Here is a 16611-nt window from a genome sequence, read left to right as displayed (position 1 = left end):
CACCTGTCCAGAAGACATATGGATAACTCCAGCGCAGCTGCATAAACCACTTTCACTCGAGGCAGTGAGCACCGTTACACATCTGATTGGTCGTCCAAGAAGCTCCCGTGAGCGGTCCTCGCTGGTCACCGTCAGGCGCACGGGGACAGCACCGGGGGGCACTCAAAATGTTGTTTTCCGTTGCATTCACCCAAAGTCAGACCCGTTTCGCCTGTTTCTGGGTGTGGCGGTCGACGATCAGGCCAGGCTCGAACCCGGGTCTTCCGGGCAACTGCGCAAGCCTCTGCTTTTAAAGATGAACCCAGCCCTAGCGGAGCAGTCAGGCAGCCCCAGTAACGGACCGCTACGCTGGGGCTGTCCTTCGTCCTTCTGTCAAAGCGGCTGACAGATCAGGGCAGGGCAGAACTCGCGCGCAAACCGTCTGCGCACAAACCAGCTGGGACACAAATTTAAACGGGGGGAAGCGCAGACGGAACGACTGTAACGGACGGAGCGGTAACTGCCTGTCTGTAGAACTGCGTGTACAATTCAAGCCCTGTTGCATCTTAATCAACCGCCACCGCCGCACTGGAGTTCCAGCTGAGTCAAGATAAGCCGGCAGCAATCAAATCGTATGTGATTAGCATTCCGGTGCAGTTTGACAACAGCGGCTACGTTCGTTTGAAATGCACTGAAGCCTGCGTGCTCGATACAAAGTGAGGGTTTAGCGTTAGATGACGGACCGCACCAATGCTTAAACGGACAATGTTCTCTGGCTGCACGTCTCTTGCTCATTTACAGACGCAGCGATATCTTCCCTGCAGTTCGCTTAAGGGTACCTGTTACCCGTGAGGACACAGCAGGTTGAAGATCTGCAGCCTCCATTTTCTACATATTAACTTTTTAATCCCGTTTTAATCTTTTTAATCTTTAATTCACAATGTGTACAATTAATCCGAGAGGGGCACAGACTGCCACGTACGTGTAGACCTCCGAACTACGGAGTCCTCAAAATATGTACTGTCTGCTAAGTACACTGCATACAGTTTAGTATGTATGTTTTAGTATGTGATGGGCAGTATGCAAAACATATCCTCCATACTATTTTACAAGTGTACTGTGGAAGTGTAGCAAGACGTTCCGCCCTAGCCCAGCCACGCTCACGTGTCGTTGTCGTCGTTACTGAAGGAGAACGTCAGCAGAGCTGCTCCTCGTTTTTAAGGCGAAGCTTACCGTTGTATTTATGGGATTAAAGTGGTTGTTCACTTCCTGAAAAGTATGCTCCCAAATACACTCAGCGAAACCCTGGAAATGAGCATATCATCCTGGGATTTTAAGTACACTACAGTATGTGATAGCCATGTGCTCTCCGTTTTTCTAAATGCGTCCCTTACATCCCTTCTATAACGTTACTTGCAGTTGTTCGATGAAGCCCATGTGGGTTGATGTATCAGGGTCACCATGGAAACAGATCACCTTGGCGCCCATGCCCATGCTTTAGCTATTGGTCATAATCCATCTGACCCATTTCTGACCAATTTCTGGTTTTTGATTTTTGTTCCACAGTTTTCACAGTACTGTTATGAAGGAACAGAAGAAAAAAAACTGCCACTTCCTGTGCACTCCAAGTACTGTGACCATGACTTCCTGTGTACTCACATTATGTTCTTGAGTGCATTTGTCCTAATAAACTCACAGTATTCTTTTATCACGTTATGCATGAAAATGAAAAGGTAGTGAACGACATTGTGACATAGACGTAGAGAGGGTACACCAGAGTGGCTCAGCAGAGGAGCACGCAGATACTCAGTTGATCTGGGTTTGAGTGGCTCTCTGCCATGGAAAAGAGTTAACTGAAGCACAAAGCCCAGGGGATTATGGGATTAAATAAGACAGCAGCGGAGCTGTCTCTGTGGCCAGACTCTGTGGCAGGGTCTGAGAACAAGGCCCAGGGCCACACCCACCAGGGCTGGCTAGGTAAAAGACACACACACACACACACATATACACGTGTGTGTGTGTGTGTGCGTGCACATGGGCCTTAGGCATGGAAGTAAGTGAGAGTAAGTGTATGGACTGTAAGGGGAGTGTGGGAGTGTATAACAGCATGTTAGTTTGAGTGAGAGAGTGTGTGTGTGTGTGAGTGTGTGTGTGTGTGTGTGCCCGCGCGCACGTAAGTGATCCTACCCCCCAAAAAACCTCCTCACAACACGCACTTTTCCTGTATGGTCCCAACAGTGATACGCATTTGTGACAGATACACAGACTCTACACTATCCACCACAGTACCACTGAGACCTGAGGTCTCAAACTCAAAGCAACATTAATGCAGGACCGTACCCAAGACTTCATACCACTTCTTAATGCAGTGTTTCCTACAGAGCCTGTCTACGGACACACTGCACAACGACAGCACAGGATGCTCAAACACCATGGTGCCACCTATTCTCCCACAATGCACCTGGACCCAGTGCCTGTTAATAAATGGGCAAAGTGGACCTTGCGATTCCTGCAAGAAGAAGGGGTAGCAGGAGGGCAGAGAGGCGGAGCTGACAGGTTGACAGGCAGCCGAAAGACCCAATGAGGCAGAGGCCTGAGCGACAGCAGGCGGGGGGGGGAGCTGAACCTGCGAGAGAGAGGCCGAGGGAGTGGGGGGGAGGGGCGGGCCTTACTGGTGACGGCGATGTTGATCTCTCCGGTGCGCGGGGTCAGCTCCCCGTCGGACGGAATCTGGGACGTCCCAGAATGCCTCAGCGGCTCCAGGCTGATTGAGTTCTCGCTGGACAGGTCGACCAGCGCGGTCCGCTGACTGGCTGTCTGACTCCGGGATATTCTGTCCATGTCGAAGGCCACGTTGTCCACACACGGAAGGTTGGGCTGGAGAGACAGAGAGAGAGAGAGAGAGGCCACCCCAGGTCACCATGGTGATCAAAGGGACCAACAATTCCAAGCCAACTCAAGTCATGTTCCATGTCAGTATTTGCCTCCAACATGGACCATAATTTACATGTTTACCATAACACAGCTTGTAGATTACTTAGTCCACTACAGGATGTGGGGTAAGAGTAGTCAGCTGTAATAAAATATCTGGCAGGATAGATTAATATCATTATAATGGTATACAAAATGTGAAGTTATGCCACACAAGTAAATAACAGCTTAGCAATTCCTTTCATGACATTCCAGCAGGTGGCAGCACAACACCAACATTAGCCATCATTCCGAAACTGAGCTGAAGGAGAAATGACATGACATCACAGAACGATGACCACCGTCACAGGCAATGCACTGTGAGTACCAGCAACCTGCAGTGCGACTCCAGCACAGTGCTGCAAGTCCAGGACTCACCATGATGCCCAGGGCTTTGAGGATGTTCAGCTTGCACATGGGACAGGTGCAGTGCTCGTTCAGCCAGGGGTCCACACACATCTTATGGAAGACATGCCTGAGGAAACAGAGAGGAAGCACAGTCAGCTGACCCAGCAACAGGACCACCCTATTATAATTCATGTTAGCCCGTGCTCCTGTCCAATGCTTTCAACAGCCCCATGCAGCTTGGCCTTCATCTGTAGGGTTTATGTCTTTAGCCACATTCATCCAATCAAAAAGAAGCTGTCTTCAGGAGGACAACAGTGACTCCCAGACTGAAAGATGATAAGAGATTAGAGGAAATCCAACATCTTTTCCAAACAGAAATATTTCCAGTTCATCGAGAAAATGCATTCCGTATCGTAGCCAAGACCACGACCGTTAGCATGAAACTCAGAAACTAGAGATGTCCTTAATTGTAAGTGGTTTGCGATGTTTGGGTGACTGTCTGCCAGTCACTAGAAAAATAAATAAATAAAATGTAGAGTAGACATCTGTTGCGAGATCCATGAATGTTGATTCAGAACACATGCTGGTAGCTAAGCAAACATCCATCAACCTGTGAGCCCGAAAGCAGCCATCAAAGTAGTAGTTAAATCTAATGGAAGTCACATCTTCTCGTAACCAGTTCGTGAAGATGAATCAAGTTTATTAGCAGCTGAAGTCATTACAGGCGCCATTTCTACTGAGCAGCAGCTGTGCAGGGTCTACGCCACGAACATTTCATGACCGGATAACAACCTTTCAAATTTTTTTTGCATTTCTTGCATTTTTAAAAGCGTGTGTTTATGTATAAATGAGTGTGCGTCGTGTGTGTGTATATATATATATATATGTATATATATATATATATATATATATATATATATATATATTCATTTTAATTTATTACTTTTTTTTCCTTTCTTGCTATGAGGTAGGGAGAGGGGGGTAGACTGATGCATGTGAATGGGTGATGGACAAATGGTTGAGGGCTAAAGGGAGTAACTTTTACTGACAGGGAACTGAAAGGACAGAACAGAGAAGTACTTTAATGTGGCCTGTGACTCGTTTCCTGCACCCCGCCCCCCCCCCCCCGCCCCGGCCATAAGACCCTATACTCTATGAGTAGGCAAAGTGAGAGATTCTGCAGCAGAGCAGCTATTGCGGCTACGCTCGAAAAACAAGGCGGCCATTGTGGTTCAACACAGACTGCACTTCTCTTTGCACAGAATGTGGTTACAGTTTGCTTTTTTTTTGTTACAACACAGTTACAACACAGCGACAAAAAAAAATTCAACTGTGAATGCTACAACAGCTTTATCTGTAAGGGCTTGGTACAGAAACAAGTCCATTGATAGTGCGTTTGGCAAAACAAAATGCTTCCCGGTAACAGTGTGTGTGTGCTTCCACGTGTGTGTGTGCTTGTGTGTGTGTGGGGGGGTGGAGTTTTGGGGGGGGTGAGTATTCAAACAAACAGAACACTGCTGGAGTTTCTGACAATTTCACCACAAATTGAAAAGACGTTAAATACAGCCCAACTGAGAGAGAGGAAGGCCCAAATTCCAGCGAGAGCCACTGTCAAAGGATGTTAAGACGTGAGAAAGGACGGGGTCAGCACATCCAGCTCTCCAGGGCACACGCGCACGTTCTCACGTCTAGACAAACGACGACTTCCCCACTCGGCGAGCAAACAGGCCCCGCTCATTCACATTAAGCACCGACTCGACTCCCACTTCCTGTTTTCTGGAGTGCTTTGCTCATTTATCACTCGCCCAACACACTGGCGCAGGGGGTAAGGGGGGGTGGGGTGGGGGGGGGGGGTGTGACGTAAACAGTAAAAGCTGCTGTACGGGAGAGTGAAGGGGGACAGAGTGTGGGTGTCGTGTGTCTGTGCAGGCGTGTGAAAAGGCACGTACAGCAGCGAAATGTGTTTTTGTCGGAGTTAATGTGTTTTGCTGCTGCAGAGGCCTTGTGCAAGGTCCAGGGTGACCTAGAACCCTCCGTACATCACAAGGGCAGTAACAGTGAGGCCACGCCTACCCCCTTACACCCTCCCCAACCTCATCTCAGGTGTGACGCGTACAGCCAGGAGGTGAGAGACACAGGGGGAGTGGGCAGCGCGATAGAGGGTCATGTGATCACAAGACAATCCGTCAATGTCACGCAGGAAGGAGAGACAGGGAGAGAGAGAGAGAAAGAGAGAGAGCAAGAGAAAGGGAGAGACAGAAAGAAAGAGAGAGGGAGAGATGGGTGAAGAGAGACAGTGGGAAAGAGAAACAGAGCAAGCAAGAAAAAGGGAGTGACAGAGAGAGAGAGAGCAAGAGAGAGGGAGAGATGGATGGAGAGAAACAGTGGGAAAGAGAGAGGGAGAGATGGGTCAAGAGAGAGACAGTGGGAAAGAGAGAGACAGAGAGAGAGCAAGAGAGGGATGGACAGAGAGAGAGAGAGAGAGATGGATGGAGAGAGAGAGCTATCGTGCACAAGCAGGTTCAAGCCTCAGTAGGCAGCAGAGAACGAACTGAAAAAATAAAATATGGCACTTGTACAAACAAACTCATTTCTAAAATAAAGCATGCGGCGCAAAATTGATGTGATTCTCGAAGAGGGAGCGAGGTAGAGACAGAAATCCAAACTGAACTGCACTGGCAGGGTGGGGAGTGTTTCTGTTAATTATTCTATCAGCCATTGATTTTGGAGATGATGTATTTCTGGGAGACGCAGGCAGTGTAGGGGTGAACAAGTGTACCGCACAGGGTGTGTGTGTGTGCATGCGTGTGTGCGCAAGTGTGTGTGTGTGTGTGTGAGACATCCTCCAGAATTTAGCTCCTCCACAATTCAAGCAATTTATACATTTTTACCTTTTTCATTTACATTTTTACATATTTTCACATTTTATGTGCAGTATTTATCCACTAGCATATCTACACAAAAGAGGAGGAGACTTGATATTTGCAGTTGGATATTTGAAAACACTGACCTGCAGACAGCAGACAAGGCAAACATTATTACAACAGAAGAGGGGGCACTATTAGGCATGGCACAGGGCATTAACAGAACCAGACAGCACCAGTCTGCTTAACCCTTTGAAGAGGTGGTTTTTGGGAATGTCAGTGTTCTAGAACTCCACTGCTTCAAATTACCAGAGGTGATTGTTACATCAGCGTTCAGCTAAGAACATTCTAGTCACATACCTGTTATCTTACACATTAAATTAAAGGGTTAAAGGGCTGTGAGGTCATGTGGAGGGGCGGGGCAGTGAACCAGCAGGAGCCGGGGAACAGCAATGTTGAACTTTAGGGGGTAAATAGTTGCAAAGCACATCGCAAGGGGCATCACAGGGGGCAAAAGAGAGGGCAAACAAACTGGGTGGGGCATCTGTATATGGCAAACAGGAAGCAACAGCAAAGTTATCCGTCGTAGATGCTGAAACGTCAGTCACCCCTAGTTCATTAAACGGTGTCTTTTGCTTCGAGTTCAGTGTGCTCCAGCGTTCCTTATTTCGGAAGCTGTCCAGGTAAGGAGTCCTTCTGTACAGTCATCCTTGGTGATTTTTACTCAACCAAACTTCCCAAGGGAACCTTACAAACCGACAAAAATCACCTTATCCTGTCTTTATCGAGCTTCTGTGAACGGAGGCGTGCGCACTCATCTCCCGTGTAAATGACACTGGCTGTGCTCGTAAGGGAAGAGACACTGTCACCTTATACACGCGCCTGTCCGAGCGGCCTCGGGTCCCTGCATTAACTCTCCTGACATCAAATCCATAAGAGAAACAGGAGGCTCTAATGGCATGAGGGGCCCAGGACCAGACCGTACCACCGCTATCCGATTCCCACAGAGCGAGGGGGGGGGGGCGAGGCGGGGGGGGGGGGGGGGGGGCTTCGCGCCATCGACCCCATGTCGATGGACACGAGACAGCGCAATACGATTAGAGCGCCATTACTGAGCCGCGCGCGAGACTGAGGCTAGGCTACACACAGGCCCATTAGCGGAGGGGGGGAGAGAGAGAGAGAGGAGGGGAGGGAGAAAGGAAGAGAAGGAAGGAGATGTAGAGGGACGGTTAAAGGGGGAACAGCGAGCACAGTTTGACCTTTGACCTCCGCTTCGCCCCCACACTCGCAGCCCATTGGCTGGGGAGGGGGGGGGGGGGGGGGGGGGGGGATTGTGTAACAGCAGGACTGAACAGCTCGTGTCTGGGCTTCCCGCCAGCAGTGGGGTCAAAGGGTGCGGAGCAGACAGCGGTCCACGCAGAGTGCGGGGAGGCTCGGAGGTGACGGTCCAGAGGTTAGCGCCTGAGCTGGGGACTGCGGCACTGCATGCACTCAGGCACTCAGCCATGCAGAACTGTAACCCACAGCCTGGGAAACACTAACACAGCACTGTATCCAAAACAAACTGACACAGTCCTGTGTATTCTCTCTCTCTCTGTTTGTCTCTGGCTCTCTCTCCTTGTCTTTCCTTGCCCCCTCCTCTCTCTCTCTCTGTCCCTCCCTCCCTCACTCTTTTTATTTCTCCCTGTTTTTCCTCCTGTTCTCTCTCCCTCAATTGTTCTCTTGGCATGCTCCCAAAGGCCACCACTAGAGGCTAAACTGTTCCATTAGGCTCCATATATGTCCACATGCGTGTGTGTGTACGTGTGCGTATGTGATTATACATGCGCATACGTGTGTGTGCGTGTGTATGTGTGTATGTGGGTGTGAGTATGTGTGTGTGTGTGTGTGTGTGTGTGTGTGTGTGTGTGTATGTGCGTATGTGGGTGTGAGTATGTGTGTGTGTGTGTGTGTGCGTGTGTGTGCGTATGTGTGTGTGTGTGTGTGTGTGTGTGTGTGTGTGTGTGTGTGTGTGTGCACGTGTGTGTGCATGTTCTCCTCCACGTCTGCCCGAACTCAATAACTCCTCAGTTGGCCGTGTTAGCCCTCAGACCGAGCTCCGCGCGGGCCGGCGGTGCTCCCAGCTCCGCCCCCTAAATAAAGCGAGCGCACACGCACCCCTCTGTCCCAGGACGGGCGCCGGGGGCGCAGGTGGAAATGAGCTCCCGGTAAAGCCCTTTTTCACAGCCCCGTTCTTAATGTACAGAAGAGCCCTGCTTTCAGAAACGCTGGACTCCTTCCAAACTCGCTCACACTCACACACAGCCACACATTCACTCTGGGGGCAACGGGCGAAAAGCAGGGAGTCAGACCAGCCCCAACAGCACATTCTCCTCATTACACTTTGATTCAAACTTTCTGTGCCCTCCCACGATGCCTCATTACTTCTCCACACCTCACACCTTTTTTTGCTCTCCGTTTATCACACGCATGTGCTCTCGCTCGCTTCCCACATGCATTACATTACAGGGCTCTACAGTGCTCCCGTTTTAGGAGCTGTTGCCCTTTAAAATTAACGAGCGCTAACAGGAAAAACAATTTAGCAGCTCATCTAATTGGGATGCATGAGAGCCCTCCTAAATTTATTTAGCATAGGGGCACAAGTGCTCCTTGGAAACGATGTCGGTGCGGAGCCCCGCGCCGTCCTGACTCTCTGCGTTCACCTGCAGGCACATCTGTGCGCGGGGAGAGAGAGAGGATCTGTCTTCTTTAATCTGAGCCGTTATGGACGGCTGTCTGGCAGGTATCGCTAGCCGCGGGGCGAAGCCTGCCCAAGCGAGAGGTCGGCCGCGGATGACTGATGGCCGTGATTCAGAGCCAGCGGCCCCGGGACGGGGGAAATATTGGCCCGCCGCGGCGAGGCGAGCAGCGAGCCGCGAGCCAGCCAGCGTGGGGTGGGCGGGGGGGGGGGGGGGGGGGGGGGCAGGGGAGGGGCTGTGCGTTTTCACCTCCCTGTGTCTTTATCAGCTGACGTCATGGGTTCAGTCAAGATAACAAGCGTTCTGGTTAAGTCTGTGAAACTTGCACACAATTTGCGAATAATAATAATGATAATAATAATAACAATAATAATGATTTTTTTTTTTTTAATAATAGCAAAACAATGCCATAATGAATTACTATAATTACTATTATCTGTCCATGGAGTGTTTATCTCATAGCAGGGGACACACTGTAGCCTATTGCGGGTCTAACACTGTGTTTCTAGGTGTGTGTGCGTGCGTGTGTGTGTGTGTGTGAGTGTGTGTGTGTGTGTGCGTCACTCACTTGCAGGGTAGGATTCGCACCACATCGTTGAGCTGGTACCCCTCGATGCAGACGGCGCAGTGGTTGAAGTCGGGGTCCGTCTCCTGAAACAGTGAAAACGGGGAAACGTCACAGCGTCTCACTCACAACACAGCGGCTTTCCTCACAGGTTGCCGGGGCGTTGATGTTCACTCCAACCCTAATAAAGCACACCTTGTTCAGCAGCTAGAGATCTTGTTGAGCTGCTAATCAGTAGAGCCAGATGTGCCAAATTAGGGTTGAAGTGAAAGCCTACAGGACAGCAGATCTCAAGGAACAGGGTTGGTTACCACTGTATTAGCAGAACCACTGCTCTGATGAGAGTGGTGCGGACTACGATGCCTCCTACAGGGCGTCAGGCAGACACGGAAGCCGAAAGGGGGGTGGGGGTGGGGGGAGGGGGGGTCACTTGGGCACGCATCAGCAGAGCCTCCGTGCGCGGTGACGGCAGGCGGCCCGTCCCCGTCCCCGTGCTGCCGGTCACGTTGGCGGAGCCGCGGATCGATGCGGCGTTATTTACGGAGCGCGGACGCCGCCCACCCCGTCTCTGCTGACAGAAGGACCCGGGCGGGGCCCGCGGAGGCAAGGACGTCCCGCGTCCCCGAGGAGGACAGATTTAGCCCGCGTCTCTCACCCCGGGACGGGGGATCGATACGCCGGGGGCGGGGGGCGGGGGACGGTGAGCTGGAGTTAAACTGATGCTTTTTCCTGGAAATGATGCTAGTGAAATTCCACACCATGGACACTGGTATCAACGGTTTGGACTGAGATGAATTACTGCCTGTTCTTACCGGTACTGCCAGTGCCGGACGGTGCTAATGGCTAAGGCTACAAGGTATGTCAGTGATGGGAGGTGGGGGGGGGGGGGGGGGGGGGGGGGGGGGGCTGCTGCTGATCGCTATGGTGGTATGGGCTGGTATTGGATAGCTGGCTGTTACTGACTGAAAAATCTCTAGCTCAGAGGTGTCACTCAATTTCCCAAATAACCCCTCTCAGATGCTAAAAAGACACACAAGCGGCGAAATGTTCCTATTACGCGTGGACAGATAAAAAAAATACACGTCATCGAAAATGAACGGATTTATGTGAAGCGCTGTAATCTCCAGGTCTGATTAACGGCGCCATGGAGTGGAAAGAGCGGGAAGTCACATGACGGGTAAACTCCTCTTATTTAGGACCCCGGGGGAGGACAGCTCTTTCCTGCCTGAACGGACTTCAGAGGAGCTGCATGCCAGTAGATGGATACGCAATTAAAAATGCATACAGTCTTCTGGCAGGAAAACGAGGCCACGGTATGCACACCATCGCATGCTGCAGAGATGGAGAGTAGCCATGGCGACCAAACCCAGCACACAGGGCCGAGTCCCCAGCACAGCCACAGACCTATCAGACCATTAAAGTTCGGAAGGTTTCGCTTCAATGAACAAACGGAGCCCTCCACACCCACGGGCCCAAACACGGCACAGCTTGTACTTTCTTACAATCAGACACCAGCCCGCGCAGTTTCACATCAGCGACGCGGCTCTTCTGACCGAAGACCGTCCGGTGGAGTCCTCTCGGGATCCTGCAGTGAGGCTTCGGCTGTGTCCCGATCCTTTTCCCTCGATCTGTTGAGCCCGGCTCAGATCCTTCTAGTGAATGAGCTTAGCGCTGGCTAGCAGTTTCAGAGTCTTGTGCTTTCATCTTGCTGGGGGGGGGGGGGGGGGGGGGGAAGGGGCTCAAGGTCATTTCAGGAACTCTCTGCTCTCTCCTCCCTGCTCGTGGGGGCGTTTTGGTTACCTCAGCGCTCTCCACCCCTCCTCCCACCCCCCCACCAGTTTCATCCTACTCCCGGAGCGGTCGATGCATCGACTGCCACCTAATACCTTTCAGACAACATCCCCTCCCCCTCCCCTCCCCCTCCCCGTCCGCCAACCCCCCCGAGACTTGTGTTAGGATGCTTCCTATCTCATGCGTACCAGAGAACCCACAGAGCTCTTTCTCTCAGTCCAATATCTGCAGCCCCCCCGCTGCCTGACTACAAGCACGACCTGTCAGTCATCTCCAGGCTACCACGGAACCTGGAATAACCGCTGACCAATCAGTACGCGGGACTGTGGCGACCTCACAATAGAGGATGAATAGTGATGTTGAACACGGGACAGAGGGAGCCTTGTTATCAGCAGCCACTCGGAGCATCACAGATCCGCAGATGGCTGTGGGAAAACCACCGTAACCGAAGGGGACCCCATTGAGGCGCAGAATGAGGTCATTTCCTGTTACGAAAAAACACAGACGACGTGTGGCCCGCCGCGCTTGTCACCCATTTTACATTCTAGTCTCCTTTCCACCCCGACTTCCCTCCGATCTTTCCAGGCATTCAGGCTCACAGTTGATGCACCCCACCCTGAGATGCAGAGATTGAAGGATCTGATTTCGTTCAAGCGTTCTAAGGGCGATGTATTTTTAATGAGCAGAACTGTCGACCTTCCCAGACCCTGAGAGCAGAGTCCAGACCATCAATCACCAGCAGCGTTGCTCAAAATGGCTTCAATTCCGTAAAGTACTGATATTATTTGTGAATAATCACTCCTATTCTAGCATTCATAAATCAATTGTACTTGTTGTTTTAATATCTGCTCAGCACAGGCATTAAAGGTGTATTTTTAGCCATTATTGATAGAGACCTAACCAATTCATATATTATTGCAAATTAAACAGGTTTACTTATGGTAGTAAGTCTACTGCCATTAATGACCTGTACTCAAACCACACTCTGTAACCACACCCTGGGACCTGGTCTAGAGCTGTAGCAGTTCATGGTTCATTAGGTAACCTGGTCCTCAGCTGGAATCACAACCGTTTCTCACGCTAGCTGTTCGTTGCTGTAAAAATCAATGCATGAATGCTAACATGAGCCTGCATTCAGGCTACGACCTATGCTAGGAGGCTAACATGAACCTCCATTCCCACTATGACCACTAGCCTGAGTCTCTTTAAACAATTAAACATTTGAATTAAATAATATGCAAAATTAATCAAGCTTATGATTGACACGTTACTTGTAAGATACTCGCACTGACACTACCATGCAAAAAATTGTTCCGACATTTTCTGCAAATAATTAGTTGTTTGTTGTTATGGTAAATAGCCAAATAGTTACAAACAAATCTTCATTTGTCAATAATCATTTGTCGCACATTCCTCAGTGATACCTCAAACTGGATGATCCCCGAATGAACCTCAACCTTGCCAAGGGGCTCTACAGAGCAGTTCTGCTACCCATGACTACCTCTGTACTACCGTTGTTAACACATCTGTGTTAGGAAACTCTTCGATTGCCTTTACATGGAGCTGTAGACTCCTTCCTCTTCTATAATTCCCTAAGGATCCATTCATTTCTCTAAGAGCTCCTAGTCCCAGATCTACAATAACTTGCGTGGTGCCTGTCTGGATTGATTATTGGCTATTAACTTAAAACAGGCAACAAAACGAGAGTAGTCCATTTAAAAATAAGGACAGACTAATGTAAAAATACAAGCTCGGTAAACAGAGGGTTCACATTCTTATTAAAGCCAGTGTACTTTCACATCAAAGCCATGACCTTCGAATGACCTTCGTTTCAGATGTGCGCATATCTACAAGGTTCCGCCGCAGTTATGCTGGGTGAACAAAGAGTCTTTGTTATCGTTATCGTGATAACGCTGCTGGAGTCCGAATTGAAAGAAAATGTAACGTGAGACAGGCCTGGCACAGAAGCAACTCAAAGCAGCGCTAGAGAAAGACGGCCAGCTCTGCCCGTTCACCCGAGGCGTCATAAAAACCATCACGGCTGTTACACACTCGATCGCAGAGCGCTGCTCACCGTCTGCTGGCTGAGACGGCGCCTGTCACGCCGACGGCCCGTCGGAGCTCACCAATCTTCCCGGGGGGGGGGAAGGGCTGGGACAGTTTAAACGGGGACATTCAGCCTCACGGTGCCCATCAGTCTCACGGTGCCCAGCGATTGGGATTGGCTGGCATGGAGACCTGGAGCTTCCCTCATTGGGCGGAAAGGCCAGCGAACGTGCCTGTGTTTACCCGCGCCAGATCGGGACAGCTGGCACCACCGGGCGGGAGTTTCGGTGCAGCATAAACGCTGACAGATCCAAGTGCATCGAGGGGACTTACGGTACGTCCACATCATGCTCGGACACTGTTACTCCTTCTACAGAGCAGAGGGGAGGACATATTTCCACACATTTGGTGGGAGATTCTACAACCTCCAAGAGATTGTATGATCCAGCCACCTAGCACATGCTAATGTGAAATTAGCATTAGCATTAATTTAAGATAAGATGAGAAGGTGAGATGTGTGGTGCAGTGGGTTGGGCAGCTGACTCTCAGGCTACTTAAGAATCCCCCAGTGCGGATTGGGGTTCGATCCCCCACTATGACCCTTTCTCCTCTGTGATGCCCTCATTATCGGTCACCCTCTCTGCTTCCTCCCTGTCTGAACACAAGTAACAAATACAAAAGGTGGGTGAACTGCTTACTTTGCTTTAAAAAAAAAAAATGACACAATTGAAAAAACATAACAAGCCTATGAATCAACTATGCACCATGTGCAGCCGGTATAGAATACTCCCTGGCATGGAGCACTGGGAAGTAGAGGTGGAATGCAATCCAGATACCCGACTGGGAGATTGTGAATGATCCCCGGTGCATGGAGAGAGCCACACGGTCTGGTCAGGGGGTTTAGTTCCGGCTCTCTCTCTCTCTCTCTCTCTCTCTCTCTCTCTCTCCATTCATCAGCTACGGCCGCTCATCTGACAGGAACTGGACCGGGCTACCAAATCGGACACCGAATCGGACACCGGTTGAGGGAATAGGGTTTCCGTGGACGAAGGGGGCGAGGCATCGGAGAGCTGGGAGCAGGGGAACCAAACCCCCTCGTAATCTGAGGCCACCTCGATGTCCCGAGGACAGACGGAGAGACCGAACGGTGGGTGGGGTGCGCGATAAAAGCGGGAGCGGGCGCGGCAGTGTGACGGACAGCCTGTGGGCGGGGTCATCGGGGGTCAGCTTACCTTGTCTCCCTTCTTCACCGTCCGGGTGGTCAGCTTCCCGATGGCCTTCTTCGCTGCGTCGCCGAGTCGTCGCTGTGGCGACGGAGAGAGAGAAACACAAAAAGCGCACATTGTTAAAAAAAACGACAAAAAGAAGGACGAAAAGGCGAGGAGCTCTCACAAATTTCGACAAACCCCCCAGAGAAGCGGCCCAATGACCACTCATCCATCTCCTATCAGCCAGGACCACTGCTGAGCAATGGAGGCTTTTCTACGCCTCATATCCAACAGCAGACAGGAACAGTTTCCATTCTCCGCCCTGGCGTCATAATATCATAAAGCACTGTCCCTAAAACAGCAGGGGGGAGGGGTGGGGCGTGCTACATATTTTGCGGTAGCGCTTTGTGAGCACAGTGCAGGGAGATTAGAACCTAGAGGAACCTCCCCCCCCCCTTTATTCACTAGTGGTCCCATTGCTTTGATGACTCAGAAGTGACGCTAAGGGGGCAGGAGGGAAGCATAAAACAATGGAACAGCTGTCCTGGCGAAATCACAGTCAATCACTGTAAAAATCACACGTCGTTTATCGCCAGAAATACGAGCCTCCCTCATGTTCCAGATGAGCGTGAGGAATAATTTCTTCTTTGTGATTGGCTGCAATCGCACTGTGACAGCTGTTTCTCTCGGCCAGGTCATTTCCTCAGCCGTACGGCGGCCCATCCCAGACGCCCATGACTCATTCCCCGGGTGGCGAGCGGGTCGCGGAACAGAAGGGGCGACCGCGTCACCGGCGAGCGGCTCCCGGTGGCGGGAATTAACCGAGCAGCGCTCGGACTCGGGAGCGGCAGCGGATCAGACGTCACGCCTCTCGAGAGTTACGACGGGGCGGGGGCGGGGTCAGGGCAGGGCAGGGAGCGGCCGTGATTGGTTGGGTGTCGGCTTTTTTCTCTCTTGACCCTCTCTCGCCGTGATTAAACACCGCGCTGATTTACCGCCTGGAGCGCTGAAAGGGACGCGGCCCCCGCGCCAGGACGATCGCTCACCCCCCCCCCCCCCCCCCCCCCTCCGCCAAGCGATTAGCGGTAATAGCTCACGCGCCGTGCTAGCGTGTGTTCCATAGTGCTGTCGGAGACTGCCAATGAGGCTCCACTGGCTGCATTACCGCTAATGGACAGGGTGCCGTCCTGCTCGATGTATATGCTATACATACGCAGTGGAGTTGCGATGAAACGAGGGAAAGCGTATGGAGGGGGAGACGGGGAAGGGCAACGCCTACTCTTCCGCACACTAGCGCACTGCATAACCCAGGACGGGTGTGTGGGTCCGGATGACTCCATCTCTGCTGTGACGGTGGTTACAACGGCAGACAGCGAAGGGGCGAATCACTGAAGGATTATGGGCCTTCTCTTCCACGTCCCGTCAGGCGACCTTCCAGGTTCTCTCTCAACTGGCAAACTCTCAAGAGAGGGGCACAGGCCACACCCACAGACAGTTGAGCGGCGGGTTATCCTGCGGTGGATGGGCGAGATGCAGGTGCGACTGACAGATAAGGAGAGAGAGAGAGGGGGTTCACCGCGACTGAACCGCCGCCAGAGCAGACGCGGGCGCGGCGGTTCAACCGTCAGATGCGCCCAGCGTTCCGTTACGCGTCACGGCCCGACCCTCAAACGCTGCTTTTCTGCTCTCGGAAAAACGAGAGGCAACGGCAGCACTCAGCTGACTCACAGAAAATCCCTCTCGCTGCGCTGCGTCGAAAAGCGCAGCAGAAATAAGCACGAGAGGGAAACTAAGCGCATGGCTTTAGTTGAGGGTTTATGTCTAAAAGCCCTTATTACAAACTCCTGCGTTTTGGTTCCCCTGCTGAAGAGACCTGGTGGGGAAGCCTGATGTAGCTCTACAGTAGTAGTTAGGGAGTTAAACAGATGATTGGAAAGACGCGCACTGGAATCTCAAGGCTTTTGAGCAAAGGAATTATTTTGTTAGCAACTCTGGATAAGCATGTAGCCGAAGCGCACAAGTAACAATGCAACACAGGCAGCAGTCAAATCTAAGCTGATACTATGTAAAGGAAATGGGGGTGTGCGTGCACTGAAGTCAAA

General features: G+C 51.3%; 1 protein-coding gene across 3 annotated transcripts in view; it reads right to left on the bottom strand.

Annotated features, from left to right (window-relative positions):
* Positions 1-16611, bottom strand: part of rnf130 (ring finger protein 130) — a 50946-nt gene that overhangs the window by 2808 nt on the left and 31527 nt on the right. For all 3 annotated transcript variants that reach the window (XM_035409714.1, XM_035409711.1, XM_035409713.1), the window contains exons 5-8: positions 14534-14605; positions 9468-9550; positions 3328-3424; positions 2652-2856 (exon numbers count right to left, since the gene is read on the bottom strand). In XM_035409714.1, the coding sequence (XP_035265605.1) occupies positions 2652-2856; positions 3328-3424; positions 9468-9550; positions 14534-14605 (457 nt within the window). The remainder of the gene's footprint in view (positions 1-2651; positions 2857-3327; positions 3425-9467; positions 9551-14533; positions 14606-16611) is intronic.

This window comes from Anguilla anguilla, chromosome 3 (assembly GCF_013347855.1).
Source record: "Anguilla anguilla isolate fAngAng1 chromosome 3, fAngAng1.pri, whole genome shotgun sequence".
In the NCBI taxonomy this organism is placed as follows: Eukaryota; Metazoa; Chordata; class Actinopteri; order Anguilliformes; family Anguillidae; genus Anguilla; species Anguilla anguilla.
This window is presented reverse-complemented; position numbering and strand designations above follow the sequence as displayed.